This window comes from Simochromis diagramma, unplaced genomic scaffold (genome assembly GCF_900408965.1).
Source record: "Simochromis diagramma unplaced genomic scaffold, fSimDia1.1 OVJJ01000642.1, whole genome shotgun sequence".
Taxonomy (NCBI): domain Eukaryota; kingdom Metazoa; phylum Chordata; class Actinopteri; order Cichliformes; family Cichlidae; genus Simochromis; species Simochromis diagramma.
In genome coordinates this window covers 393,636-413,816 of record NW_024387518.1, presented here as the reverse complement: position 1 = coordinate 413,816, position 20,181 = coordinate 393,636, and the positions used below count along the sequence as shown (strand labels likewise).

The following is a 20,181-nucleotide window of genomic DNA, read 5'->3' as shown; positions in this document are numbered from 1 at the left end:
ATTTCCTATGTGCTCTCAGTAACGTGCTGCAGGATTGTTTAAGATACAAACACTGCAGCCCGGCAGCTCCGCCTCCATCCTCTGCACATGCTCAGACCGTCTGAGCCTCTGATTTCTGTCAAAACATTTTGTTCTTTACTCAAAGGTTCATTTGTATTTCTTTACATTTCCAACACTTTCTCCTTCGGCGTTTATTCATCGGCCACTTTGGAAAAGCTTTTCTTGTTTTTAATAAACTAAACTAAACGTCTGGTGACGACGAGGATGAAGAACACCACCATGAAATCATCATCACCATCACATTTATTTAGTCTGATGGTTTTTATCTGTGTGGAAATAAAACCCATTAAAACCCTGATCAGCTGTTTCTGTAAACAAGTATGACATCATCAATACGCATCATTTCTGATGATTTAAAGACACAGGCACACTAGAGAAACAACAACAGAAGAAGAACTCTGGTCCACGTCTCCATCACGCCGTCCTGCTCCGAAGGTCAGGGTGTCGTTGGAATGATGTCATCAGACTCCTCTCTCTGCTCTTGAGTTCAGAAATGGCATTAACGCCCCGCCCCCTCAGTATCGTTTGTCCTCCAGCGGCGTGGCCACGGTCACCTCTTTGCTCCTAAAGTCCCAGAAGGCCGTCATGTGGAAGGCCATGTTGGAGAAGACCACCAGGTACTCGAAGGCAGCGAACAGGGAGTAGATTCCTGCTTCACAGTATTTGTTGTGGCGTCTGAAGAAGTAGGCAGCGATCACACAGCAGCTGATGTTGAACAGGAAGAGACGCAGCTTCCAGTGATATGATGTCACTTCCTCTGAGCTCACGTAGTGTCTCTTGATGACGTACCACAGCCAGCACGTAATGAGCATGTGCACCAGCGAGCTCCCTATGAACGTGATGAACCCGTACTTATGAACGCTGTAGGTTTCCGTGGACGACACGTACGTGAGCGTCACCAGGCCAGTGTTCTCGGCGAGGCTGCAGAGGAGCGCCAGCCCGCTCAGCAGCAGCTCCGGAAGCCTGTTGGCGAAGCGGCTGCGGTAGAAGCTGAAGTAGGCGAAGGCCACCAGGTACCGCGGTGCCGAGTGGAGCCCGATGCAGCCGCGCCAGATGTAGCGCTGAGGCGCACTGCTGATGGCGGAGCTGACGGACGGGAGATAGTTGGACACCTTACAGTGCGTGTACATCGCTTCCTCATAGTGGTACCAGAGGGAGATGAAGATACAGGCGATGAAGCCGGTCACCGGCAGCAGAACCGTCCCCACGGAGAAGCTTTTGAAAGGCAGCCGGATGAGGAGCCGGTCCCGGTCCAAGTTGCTGTACGGCCCCTGAAGCATCCTTCACGGCTCCCGAGGCTAGCTCCGATCAACTCAAAGCCTCGCTTATATTTCCGCAGAGCGCGGGCGGATTCGTCACGCACCAATCGCAGAGAGGCTTGCGGCAGCGCGCAAATTTAATGCACTTTTCTCCAATGAGTAGCACACACCGAGGCGGGGCGATGCTCCACGTGGAGCCCGTCACCAATCACGAGCCGGAGCGGCACCGCGTCACAGCCAGTCACACACTTTAAGAGCAGCGAGTCTCCTCTGTTCGCTACATTTTATGCTCTTATCACAGGGAAAGGAACGTGAGGAAGAATGGCACGAACCAAGTAGTGTTTCTACAAGGCTTCGGGAAAATGAGTGGACACGTACAAGAGTAGGAAACACGGGGGTTTGGGATCCCCAGACTTAGAGCTTGTTTTGCTTTTTTTTTTTTTTTTTTTTAAAACTTTATTTAAAGTAAACAAGTTTACATATAAAATGCGCATACACATACAATTACATATACAAAACCATGAGCACATACAAAAAGGAGAAACAAGGAGGAAAATCTAGCAACTGAGTCCACACAACGCTCACAAGACTTACAGTTTTAATTCGTTCCAGGGGAAAACTTTCCCAAGTTTCAGGTCCATTGTTCGTCTTCTCCGCAGATCTGTAATGATATGTTTACTCACCACATCACTACTTATCATCTTTTGTTCAAGTACTCCTTTGGCACGAGTTTTCCAAATATGTGTGTTTATTACACACATTACTAACCAAAAGAGTCTCCTTTTGTCGTCACACATTTTTTCTTTAACAAAACAACTCCATTGTACCACCGCTCTCACAGGGAGGCGCCCGAGCGAGATGAGCCATACCACGTCTCTCATGCTTTCAGATAATAATTTGTCATATATATATATATATATATATATATATATATATATATGCGGTGGTACAATGGAGTTGTTTTGTTACCACCATGAAATGTCCTATGACAGACTGTGATGAAGATGAGACCCTAGAACATCTTCTATTGGATTGTTATAGGACAACTGAGATCAGACAGAAGATGACAGAGATTGGCTATGATGTGGATGTTAATATTAAAGCAGTTAAATATGGTTTGTTTAAAGAAAAAAATGGGTGAAGACAAAAGGAGACTCTTTTGGTTAGTAATAATAATAATAATAATGGATTGGATTTATATAGCGCTTTTCAAGGCACCCAAAGCGCTTTACAATACCACTATTCATTCACTCTCACATTCATACACTGGTGGAGGCAGCTACAGTTGTAGCCACAGCTGCCCTGGGGCAGACTGACAGAAGCGAGGCTGCCATATCGCGCCATCGGCCCCTCTGGCCAACACCAGTAGGCAAGTAGGGTAAATGTGTGTTATAAACACACACATTTCGAAAACCCGTGCCAAAGGAGTGTTGGAACAAAAGATGATAAGTAGTGATGTGGTGAGTAAACATATCATTACAGATCTGCGGAGAACACGAACAATGGACCTGAAACTTGGGAAAGTTTTTCCCTGGAACGAATTGAACCTGTAAGTTTTAAAAGCGTTTTGTGGACTCAGATGCTAGATTTTCCTTCTTGTTCTCCTTTTTCATTAATGAGTGGTGTGTGATCACGGTTTTGTATATGTAATTGTATGTGTATGTACATTTTATATGTAAGTTTGTTTACTTTAAATAAAGAGTTAAAAAAAAGAGAGAGGGTGGCATCGTCGCCTGAGTTTATCCCTTCCCTTCTGCTTGTAGCCCTTGTGTGTATAAACATGCCCCCATATGTGTAATGATAACAGCAAATCCTTATTTGCCTAGTATCATGTTTTATGTTGTTAATACTCCTAGACTGTAGGGGGAGCTAGAGAGCAACGGGAGTTACCTCGGAGTAGACCGTGATGGCGAAGCTTTGTTTATATGTGAACCACAGTTCGATAAAATACCTTCTCTTCAAGTAATGGTGTCATTCTTAAGAACCCACAACAACATAAAGAAACAAGACAATATGTACCTTTACCCTATGCCTCTAAATTTGGCAACCTATGGGTAAGGTTGAAATATGGTGGAAGTAACGATCCACCTTCCCGCGATTATGTGGCGGAGGAACTCCTTTTCCAATCTTCTTGGGTAAACCCTGTTACGGATTCAAATATTGGGGATGGACACAAGAGGAAAAACCCAAAGAACAACACTGGTCTGGCCGGGTTGAGTCAAACAATGATTTTAATGATCACACAAGTGGGAGATGGACACCGTACGCAGACAGCCTCAGATCTCGCCTCAAAAACCACATTTCCATAGTTTTATGAAATCAGGGTATTAGAACGCCCCTTCATGCGTAAGACAGGTGCAATACAATCAATGTTGACAGTTTATTTAACACAGAAAAGAACATTCGCTCCTTCCCGAGGACAGGCACTGACTCCCACCTGTCTCCTGGAGCCAACTGTCCCCCTGCGGAGACACAACATTGCAACTACAAGGATTTCCAAATTGATTAAGGTGATCAGTGTGTAATGCTCTGAATCAATGTAAAATTAAATGAATATTGTTTAATCAACTGCCACTACTTAAAACATAACAAAAGATATAACTGAATACAGAATCACAAAGAATAACATTATATCAGTGTTGTGTAAGCACGTGCGGCCTTCTATGCTCAAAGCCTTTCCCCTCCATAGATCAGCCAGACATTCGCGCTGACTGTAGCTTTTAACCTTTATTAACTTGAGCACAACTCTACAATGAGCAACAAACTGCAATATGTGTGAGATGATCATGGTTACACCTGCAATGAAAGATCATATGATTATTCTGGTACCTGTAAATAAAACATTAACCTAAGGTTATAACAATCACTGTAATGTAAAGGTTAATGTAAGGTCAAAAGCTTCAATAAATGTTTAATGCAAAGCTGATTATATGATTCTGATGAACTAATAATGCAGATACTAAAATAACAGAAAAACATCCCCTTTTTATCACACAACCCCCAGGACATCTATGCTTTCATTTCGTTACCCAATAGAAGAGTTTGAGTTGTGCTTCCTTCAAGAAGCCCCCTTACGACGTTTTTTGGAAATTCATCATACCAACTTAAATCACCCTAAGTGGAAGGAATGGTCTGTAGAATCTCCAGTCCAGCTAGAAGTCACAACAATTGTGGTGAAATTTTGGACAGGAAGAGTTCCGGACCAAGACATTGAGCTCTATCTACAAAGGTACTGTGAAGTCTTGCAACCTCCTGTGAAGCCGGTTGACAAATTCGGCTTATGGTACGGAGTAAGAAAATTCAAAGTACGAATGCGGAGAGATGGAGCAGGTCATATTGTTTCCATCCCTAACTCCATCTCTCTGGGCCCTTTTAATGGGCGTGTCATATATCCTGGATAGGCAAACAGATGTTTCGTCTGCCAAGCTTTAGACCATCAAGTAAGAGACTGTCCAACCTTTAAGTGCTGGAAATGCGGGGAGTTGGGTCATAAAGCTAAAGAATGCCAAAATGACAGCGAGTGTTCTCTATGCGGACTGAAGGGACACACCTTCTTTAAATGTCCCAAATCCTTTGCCAATATACAGTGGGGCAAAAAAGTATTTAGTCAGCCACCGATTGTGCAAGTTCCCCCACCTAAAATGATGACAGAGGTCAGTAATTTGCACCAGAGGTACACTTCAACTGTGAGAGACAGAATGTGAAAAAAAAAAAAATCCATGAATCCACATGGTAGGATTTGTAAAGAATTTATTCGTAAATCAGGGTGGAAAATAAGTATTTGGTCAATAACAAAAATACAACTCAATACTTTGTAACATAACCTTTGTTGGCAATAACAGAGGTCAAGCGTTTACTATAGGTCTTTACCAGGTTTGCACACACAGTAGCTGGTATTTTGTCCCATTCCTCCATGCAGATCTTCTCGAGAGCAGTGATGTTTTGGGGCTGTCGCCGAGCAACACGGACTTTCAACTCCCACCACAGATTTTCTATGGGGTTGAGGTCTGGAGGCCACTGGCTAGGCCACTCCAGGACTTTCAAATGCTTCTTACGGAGCCACTCCTTTGTTGCCCGGGCGGTGTGTTTTGGATCATTGTCATGTTGGAAGACCCAGCCTCGTTTCATCTTCAAAGTTCTCACTGATGGAAGGAGGTTTTGGCTCAAAATCTCACGATACATGGCCCCATTCATTCTGTCCTTAACACGGATCAGTCGTCCTGTCCCCTTGGCAGAAAAACAGCCCAATAGCATGATGTTTCCACCCCCATGCTTCACAGTAGGTATGGTGTTCTTGGGATGCAACTCAGTATTCGTCTTCCTCCAAACACGACGAGTTGAGTTCGTACCAAAAAGTTCTACTTTGGTTTCATCTGACCACATGACATTCTCCCAATCCTCTGCTGTATCATCCATGTGCTCTCTGGCAAACTTCAGACGGGCCTGGACATGCACTGGCTTCAGCAGCGGAACACGTCTGGCACTGCGGGATTTGATTCCCTGCCGTTGTAGTGTGTTACTGATGGTGACCTTTGTTACTTTGGTCCCAGCTCTCTGCAGGTCATTCACCAGGTCCCCCCGTGTGGTTCTGGGATCTTTGCTCACCGTTCTCATGATCATTTTGACCCCACGGGATGAGATCTTGCGTGGAGCCCCAGATCGAGGGAGATTATCAGTGGTCTTGTATGTCTTCCATTTTCTGATGATTGCTCCCACAGTTGATTTTTTCACACCAAGCTGCTTGCCTATTGTAGATTCACTCTTCCCAGTCTGGTGCAGGTCTACAATGCTTTTCCTGGTGTCCTTCGAAAGCTCTTTGGTCTTGGCCATGGCGGAGTTTGGAGTCTGACTGTTTGAGGCTGTGGACAGGTGTCTTTTATACAGATGATGAGTTCAAACAGGTGCCATTCATACAGGTAACGAGTGGGGGACAGAAAAGCTTCTTACAGAAGACGTTACAGGTCTGTGAGAGCCAGAGATTTTCCTTGTTTGAGGTGACCAAATACTTATTTTCCACCCTGATTTACGAATAAATTCTTTACAAATCCTACCATGTGAATTCATGGATTTTTTTTTCACATTCTGTCTCTCACAGTTGAAGTGTACCTCTGGTGCAAATTACTGACCTCTGTCATCATTTTAAGTGGGGGAACTTGCACAATCGGTGGCTGACTAAATACTTTTTTGCCCCACTGTAACTAAAGCTTCCCAGTAGCCCTCCACGAGTGCTTTTCGCACGAACCTTCCAACCACCTCAACGCTGCCAGTAGCTTCAAATCCAGCCCCGCTACAAGAAAGGCTCACATGGAAATGTGTCCTTAATAAATCCTTTGGCTGTCCCTGACGCTGCTTCAGGACAAGAACCCGGTAATCGTACCACAACAAATCTTCCAGGAGTAACAGAGCCGCAGACAGACAATAACAACATAGAGGAGGATTTGACGCTCTCAAGACAACTTGAAGAAATAACAGTAAAAAGTGGAGAAGAACCGGGAGACCAATCCTTCTCACAAACCTCTGATGTGGAAAGTGAGAGCGATGACGAGCGAAGGGAAAGCGAGGAAGAAAATTCATCAGAAAGCTACTTAAGTGCAAGTGATAGTGAAGAATCACCCATTTCAACTCCTGTGGAGATTTCTCCTACGGACGGTCCAGCAAGACGAGATGATGTGGATCCACAAACAGGGATTTTTCTTAACAAACAGCATCCTGCAATGGAGGAATTGGTCAATGAAACAACGAAAGGAGGAAGGAAAAGAAGTGTCTCGATGGCGTCTTATAGCAGAGATAAGAGAAAAGACGATCAATCCAGCCCTCCGCAAGGTAATGTTGAATCTACAATGTTCCCTCCCTCTACCGAATAACCTCCTATTACATAAATATGATTACTCTTAAAATAATAACATGGAATGTTAGAGGGTTACAATCAGAAAGACTAAGAAAGAAGAAAGTGCTTTTTCTGCAAAAACTGGACTATGACATACTATGTCTACAAGAATTAAGATTGAAAACCAATGAAGATATTGAAGAGCTGATTAAATTATGGGGTTCAAGCCACTCAGTAGTCTCAATAGGGGAAGATAGTGCAGACGGGGTGGGCTTTTTTTTCAAAAACACTCATGTGAACATCATAAAGAAAAGAGATATAATACCAGGACGGCTTTTACTTGTGGATTGCCATTATGGTGGTCAAAAGTTCCGGTTAATTAATGTGTATACCGCACCAGAAAGAACAAAGAAAATGCAATTACTAAAGAAAATGAGACATTTGTTGGAATGTGGGTTTAATACTGTTTTATGTGGGGATTTTAATATGGTTACGGAAGAGAATGATAGGATTGCTAGTACGATATTCCAAGAGTCCAGGGAAGGCAAACTACTTACACAAATATGTAATGACGCATCTCTTAGGGATTTATATAGGATCTTAAATCCTCAGACAATTCATTTTGCAAGGTTTGACTCATTCTCTAAAACTAGAATAGATAGGATTTATATATCTTCCAAGATTTTAGCTTTAAGATATAATGATTTCGTAACTGATTTCTCTGATCATAAGGTAGTCAGAGCTACGATTTTATGTGGCACTGACCCCCCTTCCACTTATTGGAAATTAAATACGAGCTGTCTAAGTGACGGGGCACTAGTTTTGGAATTAAAGGTAGAAATTGAGAAAGTTTTGCAACTTAAAAAACTCACAACATCTGATATACAATTGTGGGAGATACTGAAAGAACGAATGCGAAACTTTTTTAAATTTAAATGTAGAGAAATAAACTATAACGAACAAGTAAATCAATATATATTGTTGAAGAATAAAAAATTTAGAAAAGAGGATGAGGAGAACCAGATTGAAGAACTTAAAGTTAGTATTGAAAAAGTAAATAATGAAATATTATTTAACATACAAAAATCAATGGGAGGTGATATAAATGGTAATAAAGATTATATGATTGGTGCTAACCAAAAGAAACGTAATAATGATTTCATTTCTTCTATAAGAGATGAGGGAGGAAACTCCTTTGTAAACGAAGTAGATAAAAGGCGAGTTATCAGAAGGCTATGTGCCCATATGTTCTCTCCGTTATCTACAAAAACAAGTGCAGCAAAATACCTGTTAAGTAAAATAGAGCCTCTGGACTCCATCCAATATACCTCACTTTTAGGAAATATTACTAAAGAGGAGGTAGAATGTGCGATCAGTCAGTTAAACATAAACAAAACCCCTGGTTTAGATGGGCTTCCGTCCGAATTTTATAAAATAGTTGTTAATGAAATATCCGAATGTTTTAGCTACTGTTTTTAATGAAGGCATGCATGAGGGAACTTTGGGTGACTCCTTTTATAATGGATTAATGTGTTTGCTATATAAGAAAGGGGAAAGAGATAATATAAATAATTATAGACAATTGACAATAATGAATGTTGATTATAAAATATTTGCTAAAATAATTATGAATAGGTTTGAAGAGGTATTAGATAAAATTATAGAAAAAGAGCAAACATGTGCAATAAGAGGTCGTCTGATGTGGGATAACTTATTTACTCTGCGTGAAATAATTTATAGTAGAAAAGATACAGAATTTTTTATTTTAAGTCTCGACCAAAGGAAAGCCTTTGATTACATCTCCCACTCTTATTTGTGGGAAGTAATGAAAGCGTATAATATGCCTGAAACCTTCATCTCTATGATTAAAGTATTATATAAAAAATCCCTTGTCCAGATAAAAGTAAACGGCAGACTGACCGAACCCTTCCATGTCGAATGTGGAGTGAAACAAGGATGTCCTTTAAGCGCAGCCCTATATGTTCTAGCAATAAATCCGTTACTTAAAACAATCAATAGTGATAGCCGTTTTACTGGATACATCCTAAATGACACCTACAAGGTGACTGCCCTTGCTTATGCGGATGATGTCTCTGTAATTATTAAAGATCAAAAAGGAGCTATCAATACTTAAGGATTTGCTAACAAAATACGAACAAGCTTCTGGTGCTAAGCTAAACCAGGAAAAGACCGAAGGAGTTTGGTTTGGACTAAACTTATAAGAACCTGTAATTGCTTTAAAAATTAACAAGGAGATGAAGATTTTAAGTATTTGGATTACTAAAAATGATCCATGTCATTTAAATTGGAAAAAGAAAGAGATTGAAATAGAAAACGAAGTAGCTAAATGGGACAATAAAAATACAAACTATAAAGCGCATGTGAATATTGCGAAAACACACTGTAGTCTCAAAGTTGTTGTTTCTGGCTACTGTCTTTCCCCCTCTTCACAAAACTGTTATTAAATTAAGTAAATTGTGTACCAAATTGATTTGGGGGACAAACCGCGAAGTAACACAGAGGAAATTAATGTATAAAGGAAAAGAAAATGGAGGATTAGGAGCACCAGATCTTAGCATTATTTTGAAGATTCCTTTTCTAAAAAATGTATATAGCGCATTTGAGCGAAGCACCCACTGGATCCAAGGGAAGGAATCTTTGTGGAAAAAAATGAAAGGGAGAGCCCGAACGGGAGTGCCATACTTTAAACTTGTGTTTGGGGATCTTGTGGATCAGTGGAAATTGGATGGCTTAAATCTTTTACAATTAAATTCAAAACAGATATATAATAAAATCAATCTAAAAAAAAATGAAGATATGATACAATATAAGGCTGTGGAAAAAGAAGAAAATCAGAAATTAGTTAAAAACATATATGACAAAATAATATCCGAGAACATGAGAGATACAGTGTGGCTTATCTCTGTCGGACGTCTCCCAGTAAGAGCTGTGGTTCTGTGGAGTTGCTTCGTTACTACTAAAAAATGCCCTATGGAGAACTGTGATGAAGACGAAACTCTTGATCATCTATTGATATCGTGTTACAGGACGGTTGAAATAAGAAGGAGGATGGAAAAACTAGGTTTTAATATTGAAAAGAATATAAAATCAGTAAGATATGGTTTGTTTAAAGAAAAGATGAGTGATAATAAAAGAAGATTGTTTGGCTGGTGATGTGTATTATAAATGTCCACATATGGAAAACAAGGGCTAAAGGTGTTATAGAACAAAAAATGATAAGTAGTTTCACAGTATGTAAAAACATTGTCACTGAGCTGAGAAGAAGAAAAATGAGAGATATGAAATTAGGAAATGACTTACCGTGGGAGCTTTTATTATTGTAATATGTAAAATAACATGTGAATAATTTTGTGCATGGTGCTTGTATTATGTGTAATTGTGAATTTTGATATTTAAATAAAGTGATTTAAAAAAAAAAAAAAAGAAAGGGTGGCAAAGGACTCGGCAAAGGAGGCGCTAAACGTCACCGTAAAGTTCTCCGTGATAACATCCAGGGCATCACCAAACCCGCTATTCGTCATGTGGCTCGCCGTGGCGGAGTCAAGCGTATTTCCGGTCTGATCTACGAGGAGACCCGTGGTGTGCTCAAGGTGTTCCTGGAGAACGTCATCCGCGACGCCGTCACCTACACCGAACACGCCAAGAGGAAGACTGTGACCGCCATGGATGTGGTGTACGCTCTGAAGAGGCAGGGCCGCACTCTGTACGGCTTCGGCGGTTAAACTCATTCTCCCCAATCCATCAAAAGGCTCTTTTAAGAGCCACACACACTTCACTTTGAGAGCTTCCTTCTGCGATCTTGTTGGTTTTTGTCATGATTTAGAGGGACGTGCTGAAAAAGTTGGCGAAATATCTGCCAGTACCTATCTCCCCAGCAACTTTACTGAAGTACTACATTATAACTTAAAAAAAAATTACCAACTGAGATTCCTAACATGTTATTAATTCTTGGTTTTTCTAAAGTCTATAAGATTAAGCTGTTTATCGTGTGCTTTTCTTTCTCCTTAACTGACAGAGCCACAAACTGAACTTCAGATTACAGACCTATTCAATACCACTGTTTCATTAAACTCGCCTATAGCAGGAGTGTAGACCAAAAGAAAGAAAACTGAAAGATTTCACTGATTAATCCGTTTATTTGTAAATGTCTTCCTGCCACAAATCCACTTAAAGCAGAAGTGCTTATTAGTGATGGGATTTCTGGCTCGGCTAACTAAAAATAAAAATAATAAAAAATATGCACAAAAGGAATTACTAACTCAAAATAAAGTGTTTTTATTTATGTTTATATACGAATATATGCGGTGGCCCCTGGAGACAAAGCATATTCCTAGCGTTAACTGAACTTCCAAAACAGAGCTACCTAGATCACTTAAATTACAGAATTGAAAGCATATGGGTATTGTTTGTGTATTTATACACAAGCACTCATATATATTCAAATAATTAAAAAAAAAAAGTTCATTTGCCTGTTACTACCACACACCAAATCTGGTCGTTGGTACTTCCTGGCTTGTGTAGCCACTAGGTAACAAAAGCTCAACACTGCGCCGAGCATCCTGGAGCACTTCTGTTGTGTTTTGTACGTGCTTCGTCTCTAGGGGCCACCGTAAATATACTTTTATTTATTCACTCCACATAAAAGGTAATACATAAATCATATAATACAAAAAAACAACTATTCACAGTCCAGCTTTTAACTATTTACATTTTCATCTTTTTCATCTTTTTCCTTTTAAACCACCGAACCCTGCCCTGCTTTTGTCTTTGTTTCTTGATTTATTAAAAAAAAAAGAAAAAAAAGGGGGAGAAATATACTTGCCTACATTTGCTATTCTACATGCTTTTAAACCATTTAAAATTACAATTCATAGTTTTATATGTGAATTACTTAATGTTATAGTATACTATTAGTATACTATTTTCCAGGGAACACTGGAACACTTTATTTTATTTATTTTTAGGTCTCTTCTATCCTGTTACCTATTTAATATTACCTTATTGTTAGAGCTGTTTTTGTTGTGCATCTGCACTTTATTGTTGTCAATGTCTACGCATGGGACAGTGTGAAATGTAATTTCAATTACTTTGTATGGCAAGTACATTTGAAGAAATTGACAAATAAAGTTTTCTTCTTCTTCTACTAAATTATTATTGAACAAATGACCAACTAAGAATTTCAGACTTTAGTTTACTCCTTTGCCGAGTTTACTTTACTGAAATGTGATGAGCGTTGGAAAATAATATGTGAATAATTAAAGGAGGGAGCCATTTAGCATAACAATTCATGCTTACAAAACTACTTTCTTTTTTTTTTTTTTTACGGAAGTTAGTGAATTCCATGTTCATGCCGACTGTAGTTTCTAGAATAGAAAGAGCATGAAGATTGAAGTGTGAGTACGAGATTAATATACTACTGCTACTACTAAAGGAGCGAGCTCTTGGTGAATGAGGTGGCTCTGAAAAAGAGCCGTTGTTGGTAGGAGAGCGTGTAGCTTAAGCTCTCTCTCCGCGGATGCGGCGAGCCAGCTGGATGTCTTTGGGCATGATGGTGACCCTTTTGGCGTGGATGGCGCACAGGTTGGTGTCCTCGAAGAGTCCGACCAGGTAAGCCTCGCTGGCCTCCTGCAGAGCCATGACAGCAGGGCTCTGGAAGCGCAGGTAGGTCTTGAAGTCCTGAGCGATCTCGCGGACCAGACGCTGGAAAGGCAGCTTGCGGATCAGCAGCTCTGTGGATTTCTGGTAACGCATCTCTCGCAGAGCCACGGTACCAGGCCTATAACGGTGAGGTTTCTTGACGCCTCCGGTGGCCGAGGCGCTCTTACGAGCGGCCTTGGCCTTGGTGGCCAGCTGCTTTCTGGGGGCTTTGTCGCCAGTAGACTTGCGAGCGGTCTGCTTGGTTCGTGCCATTTTTTCCTCACTTTTCTTTCCCTGTGATAAGAGCAGAAAATGTAGCGAACAGAGTAGACTCGCTGCTCTTAAAGTGTGTGACTGGCTGTGACGCGGTGCCGCTCCGGCTCGTGATTGGTGATGGGCTCCACGTGGAGCATCGCCCCGCCTCGGTGTGTGCTGCTCATTGGAGAAAAGTGCATTGATGTTGCGCGCTGCCGTAAGCCTCTCTACGATTGGTGCGTGACGAAGCTCCGCGCGCGCTCTGCGGAAATATAAGCGAGGCTTTGAGCTGATCGGGCCACATTTTCTCTTAGTCTCGATACTACGAAGAAAAGAATTTGTTAAAATGAGTGAACGCGGCAAGACTCTTTTTGCTGACAGGCAGCAAGACGACCACATGTCAAGTTTAAAAACTGATTTGTTGAAAACTTCCGGGACATTTAATGTCCTTGTTGGAGTGACAGGGAGTGTTGCAGCCTTGAAACTGCCTCTTTTGGTCTCCCAGCTTCTTGAACTCTCCGGGGTGGATGTACGAGTAGTCACTACAGAGCATGCCAAGCACTTCTATAATTCTGCTGAGGTGTCAGTCAAAATCTACAGTGACGAGGATGAATGGGAGCTGTGGAAACAGAGATCTGACCCTGTGCTACACATTGAGCTAAGGCGTTGGGCAGATCTACTTGTCATTGCCCCTCTTGATGCCAACAGTCTTGGAAAGATTGCTAGTGGTATTTGTGATAATCTGCTGACATGTGTGGTAAGAGCCTGGGATACCAGTCGTCCTCTTCTCTTCTGCCCTGCAATGAACACAGCTATGTGGCTGCATCCTATTACAGCCCAGCAGGTATCCAGACTGAAGGAGTTTGGATATGTGGAAATCCCCTGCGTTGCCAAAAAGCTAGTGTGTGGAGATGAAGGTAAAGGTGCCATGGCAGAAGTATCGACAATTGTCAGTCTTGTCAAAGAGTATCTTCAGAAACCAGGTGAGTCATCTTTGGAGGCATGAACGTCAGGCAGAGCTAAGGCTTAAGACCCGCTCATCCCGTGCTGGGCTTCAGTTCCCCGTGGGTCGTGTCCAGACTGCTGCACAAAGGTAACTATGCCGAGCGTGTAGGAGCCGGTGTCCCCTGTTTACCTGGCAGCTGTGCTCGAGTACCTGACCGCTGAGATCCTGGAGCTGGCAGGCAACGCAGCCCGCGACAACAAGAAGACTCGTATCATCCCACGTCACTTGCAGCTGGCTGTGTGCAACGACGAGGAGCTCAACAAGCTCCTGGGGGGAGTCACCATCGCTCAGGGTGGTGTGCTGCCCAACATCCAGGCTGTGCTGCTGCCCAACCAAGAAGACCGAAAAGCCTGCCAAGGCCAAGTAAACGCAAAGCGCTCGGCTTCACCAAAAACAAAGGCTCTTTTAAGAGCCACACACTTCTCTCTGAGCAATCATCCTTCTTGATGTTATGGTGTTTGTAACAAGTTGTGTACTGGGAAATGTAGATTATGCATCTTGATTTATTTTGAAATGTACGTTCATTCATGTCATCTTACATAATCAGGGACTGAAATCCACTTTCAAAGAAAAACTACTTTTATTAACTCAAAAGCTCTGTGTGTTTAGTCTATTCTTTTGTGAATGAAACAAACTTTAGGTCTTGATATAAAACTAAAGCAAAAAGCTCTGCCTCCTGCGTTGTGGTTAGGGGTCGTGTTCAACCTCATTGCTCATCTTACTAATTAAGAGTAAATTGGATGTCACTAATTATTAGCTTCATAACTGACTGTGGACACTCATCATGGTTCACTCGCTTTATAATTAAAACAGTTTCTAAGCTCATGGAAACGGACAACACACAGTTCATGATGTGGCAAGACCACAAACGCAACAGGAAATCATAACACCAAACATGAGGTGGAGAGGGACAGGTGGACTTGTTTGGTACAGAGGGAGGAAAATGTGCAGCTGTTTGCAACGTGTTCAGCACTGCTGCTGAATTTGGGACATTTTGCAAAGTCACTTACATCTACGCTTAGGTTTTTGTGTCTATTGTGAGTAGAATAAAACTATTACAATAGAGTTTGCTTGGATAATAGGGGGCAGCTGGTGATCAGAAGAACAGGAAAATGATTCCTAAGTGTGGGTTTTGTTAGAATGTCTTTGTCAACCCCTGTTTTAAGGACAATAGTGGATTTGTTCTCAAAGCATTTCATGCGACCTTAAAGCTCCCAAGAATGACATTAAGTTGCTGAACCCTGACCTCTGACTTGCCAAATCAGTTGGTTCAGCTATAAACTTTGGTGTGTAACTGTATAGTGTGAAAAATGCATTGACAGTGGGGGTCTGCCTGTTATAAAGTGAGTGAAAGCTGCCTCAGCCAAGAACAAGAAGCCACAGTTACTAGTCTGGTTAGAGGACAGCCCCCCCCAGACTGAACAATAGAATTAGTGGAAAACTACTGTGGAGGGGGACACAGGGCAGCCCCGGACTCTTCTTCAGCTGGGATATCCAAAGAATCGGTGAGGTCAAGAAGTAAACTCAAGACTATTTTGAAATAATTTAATTCCCCTCATCCTTCACGCTACAGAGCTCCATGGTAAAATAAATAGCAGTACGGGCTCAGCTTGGAGTAAAATGTGTCCTTGAAATCACACAATATCAATTCAACTGGACTAGATTTAGTCAGGTAAGGTTGTAGATTAGAGCTTTTCAAGTGGATTATATTAGCTAGGTATCATTAAAATATACAGTGTACTTCCAGTACAACAGCCAGTGTACGCTTTTAAAAAATAGAACTCAGTATTTCATACGTGAATAATAACATGCATCTATGAATGTATTATGTGTTGTTTAATAGAATATTTTAAAATGTAGTTGCTAACTTTTAACAGTTTATGACTTGTATTACGAAGGTGTGATTATAAATATTAAGTCGTTAATATTTGTATTCCTCTGGAGTTGTAGACTTGCTTAGACAGCACTAATGTGCACCATGATAGTAATCCAAGTTGTAATTGTAATGAGGACAATGGAGAAAAAAAAACAGTGTTTCAATAACATGGAAATTATTGTGAATGACAGAGTGGTGAGTGAGTGAGAGGAAGGAGCTCTTGTGTGTTGCTGCGGTGGCTCTGAGAAGAGCCGTTGTTGAGTGTGAGAGTGGTGTCAGCTCACTTCTTCTTGGCTGCTGTGGCCACCTTCTTGACTTTGGGCTTGGCGGCCTTCTTGGCGGGGGATTTCTTTGGTGCGGGAGCCTTCTTGAGCACCTTCTTGGGGCTCTTTGCCGCCTTCTTGGGGCTTTTGGGCGCTTTCTTGGCCGCCGCTGCGGGCTTCTTGGTCTTCTTGGGCGACTTCTTAGCGGCTGCTGCCGGTTTCTTGGCTTTGGCCGCGGCGGGCTTCTTGGCTTTATGAGCGGCTTTCTTTGCGGGCTTCTTGGCTTTGCTCTCAGTAGCCTTCTTGTTCATCTTGAAGGATCCGGAGGCCCCGGTGCCCTTGGTCTGCACCACAGTGCCCTTCGCCACCAGGCTCTTGATGGCGGTCTTTTTTTTTTTGCCTGTCCCGTTTGACTCTTTTGCCATCAGAATTGTCTAAAGGCAAAGAAAGATGCCCAACGGATTTACTTTACCAAATTGACCATCCCAGCCTTGCCGTAATGGTCCATTTGATACACCTTTTATTGTTTATTTTATTTTCACTTGCTGAATACGGGACAGACTTGACTGGGGGAAAGAAGGGGAGAAAGAAAGAGGGAAAGAGAAACAGGTGAGAAGAGGGACGGAGGAGAAGGGCAAAAGACAAAAACCAACAGAATGGGCAGGAAAAAAAAATGCATATATCGATCACCTGGATCACCTGCTGAGAAAGAAAAAAGAAAACAAGCAGAAGAGAACAAGAGTAATAGAATAAACAACATCACAATGATATATGGGAATATGACAGTAAATACTAAATATTAAACATTATTGTGCAGCACATAAGATCAACAGAACACAGTGTGCTTTGAGGTAGGAGCCAAAAAGGGTGTAGTTTGTGGGTGTGATCACCCGTGTGTACACCTGTGAGCATGGACGCGCTTGTTTTTAAAAGGTTCCTTCATGTAATGATCTGCTAGAGGGTGTGGGGGGGCCACAGCCCCGTCCTCCAGGGCATGAAGCAGGTATGGAGGAGATCAAAACTCCAGACATCCAGAGGCCCCCAGAACACAAGAGACCAAGGAAGACCAACAGAGGGGCAGCCGCGCCACTGTCCCAGTAAGGGCTGAGGAGAGTCCCAGATGAGGGCTCACTCAGCAGCCGCGGAGCAGAAGCCAGGGGGAGTTGGAGTGATGCGCCCGTGAGCTCCGCCAGCAGCCAGCTGTGCCTCAGTGACCGAGCCCCAGGCCGAGAGGTCGAGGGCACCCCACCTCCGAAGTGGCCCGAGCGAGCCCCAGGCTCCAGGCCCTGATAAGCGGCCGCCAAGGAGTGAGCCGGTGTGTACCTGGACGCCCATCCCCAGACACAAAGAACCACCAACACACCGATGTCTGAGGGAGTCCGCCACTGGCAGGGGAAGTGGTGGTGGGGGGAGATAGACCTCCAAACCTTGGAGGGCCTGAGATGTCCCCAGAGAGGTGGCGTCTGATACCCAACTTGACATATAGACACAGACATACGGGCACACACAGACACAAACATCCATTCCCACCCTCATGCTCTCATATGCACTTACTCCACACTCAACCAACGTGGAGACAAACATAAAGAGACGCTGTACACACGATCACACTCGTTGATGGCGGTCTTGACACGGGCCTTGTTCTTGTCCACATCGTAGCCTCCGGCAGCCAGAGCATTCTTGAGTGCGGCTGCGGACACGCCGCTGCGCTCCTTGGAAGCGGCCACGGCTTTCACAATCAGCTCGCCCACGCTGGGGCCGGCCTTCTTGGGCTTGGAAGCCATCGTCTTCTTCTTCTTGGCCACCTTGGGACGGCAGCGGGTGCGGGAGCTTCCTCGGACATTTTCCTCTTTCGCGTCTGATCGAGATTCACGGTACAGCGATGGCAAGTCGGAAGCACCACGCTGCACTTAAACGCATCATGAGAACCGTTGAGAGTGAAGGCAGCGCGCGCAGCTCTCGCGCGTGCCTCGCAATGCTTCATTTTGTGTTTCGTGTCTCGGGATCAAAGAGCTTAAAGTGAGTGTGAGAGCAGCACTGCAGGTCGACAGTGGAGCAGTCCACAGCGGGCTTGTGTCTCCTCGTACAGGCCTCGTTTCTAGGGTTGCCAATCGTCCCTTAAAATACGGAATCGTCCCGTATTTCGAAACAAAAGTACACGTCCCGTATTGAGCTAATAAGGGACGCACTTTGTCCCGTAATACAGTGAGAATCAAAAGTAGTCTATAAATTTTAATGGAATTAACGCTTTGTTTGAAAACATAATTCCCAGCCCCTCTCCTGCTTTGTGACCAATGAGCTGACAGCACACTTATGACAATTCGAGTATGACAATTCAGATTACCGCGCATCTCATTGGTCGAGGAAAGGTCGCTTACGGAGAAAATACCGGAAGACAACAGATGACCACAACAAGAAGCATGGCCAACAGGGAAACAAACGCAGACACTGCGGTGCAAGTCTCGGACGACAGTACACCTAAAGCTGGGCAGACACTGCGATTTTTTTCAGTCACGTTATTCAGCTCCTGCTCAAACTGCACGATTGACTCGCAGGGGTTAGAAGTTGGTAGGTCACGATGCAGTATCTCACACTATACCGCCCGATGCTCTGATGCGACCTGAGTGCGCACACTGTGCGTCCATAAAATGAAGGTTATAACAGAAAATCTGTCGCTCGCTCTCCCTCTCTGTCTTTCACACAGACACACCACCACTATCAACTTTGCTAAATTGCTAATGAAAAACATTGATCAGGCAGCTGTGACTGAGCAGCAATGTAAATCCAACTATTTTCACGGTTGTTGTGGTCGTGATAATTTTGTGATGCCACATCGAAAAGGCTCGGATGAGCTTTCCAAAGTTCTACAAGTTGTGCCTCCATCGCTTGTGTCCAGATCACACGCTGCACAGCCGTGCTGCTCCATCTTTTTCACGGCGTTTACGTGTTTGCGCGCGAGCAGTGTGAGCGGCTGTGGTGAGACCCTCACGAGCGATTGATGATCGGGAGCTGGTCGTGAGGTGTTAATCACTTCTCGTTACCCCACGTATACTACACGATGCACGATGAAGGCCAAAATCGGTCCGATCACTCAAAAATCAGCTCAAAATGGGCCTAAAATCACACAGTGTCTGCCCAGCATTAGAGCAGCAATGTTTGTTCCCCTCAGAGAAAGGGAAGAATGGGAAAAGGAAAACACCTGGCTGGAAAAAGTTAATATGGGCATGTGCAGTGAATATCAGCGCTATGTGGCCAGAAGTGTGATAATATAATTTATTTTGTGTAATAAACAACTGCAAGGATAGATGATTACAACAAATAGATGACTAATACATAAAAGTAATACATAGATGAATAATGATGATGAGTTATGATGCGTAATCATGGGAACAAGCGGGTTTACAAACAGGAGCAGCTGATTAGCATTAGAAAAGCTGAAATAATACCTCAGCTGAAGCCAATTGTACTAAATGCACTAAATGTGCACTGTTACAAGAATGTTTTTCTTTCTATTGTTTTCTATTATTTTAAGTTAAGCAGGACAGAGTTCTTTTAAAGAAAGATTTACTTATATTCTCAAAAGTTAAGCATGACAGGCTTCTGTTTAAGAAGGAGACCTGTTTTACTGTGTTAATGTTGTCATTTTGAGCTAAAAATAAATGGCTAAATGATCATTTGTTTCACATGTGTTCATATCACAAAGAATACACATCTACTTAAATCAAATTCAAGTCAAAGGGTTAAAAAAATAATTTCACACACAAAAAAAGAGCTAGAAAATTCACCACACTGGGAAGGGTGAAGACAACTGGGTCGCCCGGCCCTGGCCACGAGGTGTCCCTTATTTATTTTTCAGGGAGTTGGCAACCCTACTCGTGTCGGACTCTCGTGCTCTCTGCTCTCGGTTCGTGGCGCTAACCCAAAGCTCAGTGACTCGGTGCGGAGCTCAGCGCTGCTCGGCGGCTTCTTTGACTCTT

At 43.0% G+C, this 20,181-nt stretch overlaps 4 protein-coding genes and 1 pseudogene across 4 annotated transcripts; 2 read left to right on the top strand and 3 right to left on the bottom strand.

Moving 5' to 3' along the window:
* Positions 1-86: 86 nt before the first annotated feature.
* LOC120725848 (post-GPI attachment to proteins factor 2-like) lies at positions 87-1,412 on the bottom strand. Its single transcript, XM_040018895.1, has one exon. The coding sequence runs from the start codon at positions 1,338-1,340 to the stop codon at positions 576-578; it is 765 nt and encodes a 254-aa protein (XP_039874829.1). The 5' UTR covers positions 1,341-1,412; the 3' UTR covers positions 87-575.
* A 1,409-nt stretch (positions 1,413-2,821) lies between these two features.
* On the top strand, positions 2,822-10,936 carry LOC120725878 (histone H4-like). Its single transcript, XM_040018950.1, has 2 exons — positions 2,822-2,868; positions 10,592-10,936. Exons 1-2 carry the CDS (start codon positions 2,822-2,824, stop codon positions 10,887-10,889), a joined length of 345 nt encoding a protein of 114 aa, XP_039874884.1. The 3' UTR covers positions 10,890-10,936.
* Positions 10,937-12,610: 1,674 nt separating this feature from the next.
* LOC120725852 (histone H3, embryonic-like) lies at positions 12,611-13,092 on the bottom strand. The gene has a single exon (XM_040018899.1). It carries the CDS (start codon positions 13,075-13,077, stop codon positions 12,664-12,666), a length of 414 nt encoding a protein of 137 aa, XP_039874833.1. The 5' UTR covers positions 13,078-13,092; the 3' UTR covers positions 12,611-12,663.
* A 252-nt stretch (positions 13,093-13,344) lies between these two features.
* On the top strand, positions 13,345-14,259 carry LOC120725850 (phosphopantothenoylcysteine decarboxylase-like). Its single transcript, XM_040018897.1, has one exon. It carries the CDS (start codon positions 13,406-13,408, stop codon positions 14,063-14,065), a length of 660 nt encoding a protein of 219 aa, XP_039874831.1. The 5' UTR covers positions 13,345-13,405; the 3' UTR covers positions 14,066-14,259.
* Positions 14,260-16,123: 1,864 nt separating this feature from the next.
* LOC120725854 lies at positions 16,124-18,415 on the bottom strand (annotated as a pseudogene).
* Between the last annotated feature and the right edge of the window lie 1,766 nt (positions 18,416-20,181).

Excerpts from the sequence above, each read along its gene's own strand:
- LOC120725848 (XM_040018895.1), bottom strand. The coding sequence starts at position 1,340 with ATGCTTCAGGGGCCGTACAGCAACTTGGACCGGGACCGGCTCCTCATC.
- LOC120725878 (XM_040018950.1), top strand. The coding sequence starts at position 2,822 with ATGGACCTGAAACTTGGGAAAGTTTTTCCCTGGAACGAATTGAACCT. Across the intron at positions 2,869-10,591 it reads CCCTGGAACGAATTGAACCT|AAAGGGTGGCAAAGGACTCG; the intron begins GTAAGTTTTAAA and ends AAAAAAAAAAAG.
- LOC120725852 (XM_040018899.1), bottom strand. The coding sequence starts at position 13,077 with ATGGCACGAACCAAGCAGACCGCTCGCAAGTCTACTGGCGACAAAGCC.
- LOC120725850 (XM_040018897.1), top strand. The coding sequence starts at position 13,406 with ATGAGTGAACGCGGCAAGACTCTTTTTGCTGACAGGCAGCAAGACGAC.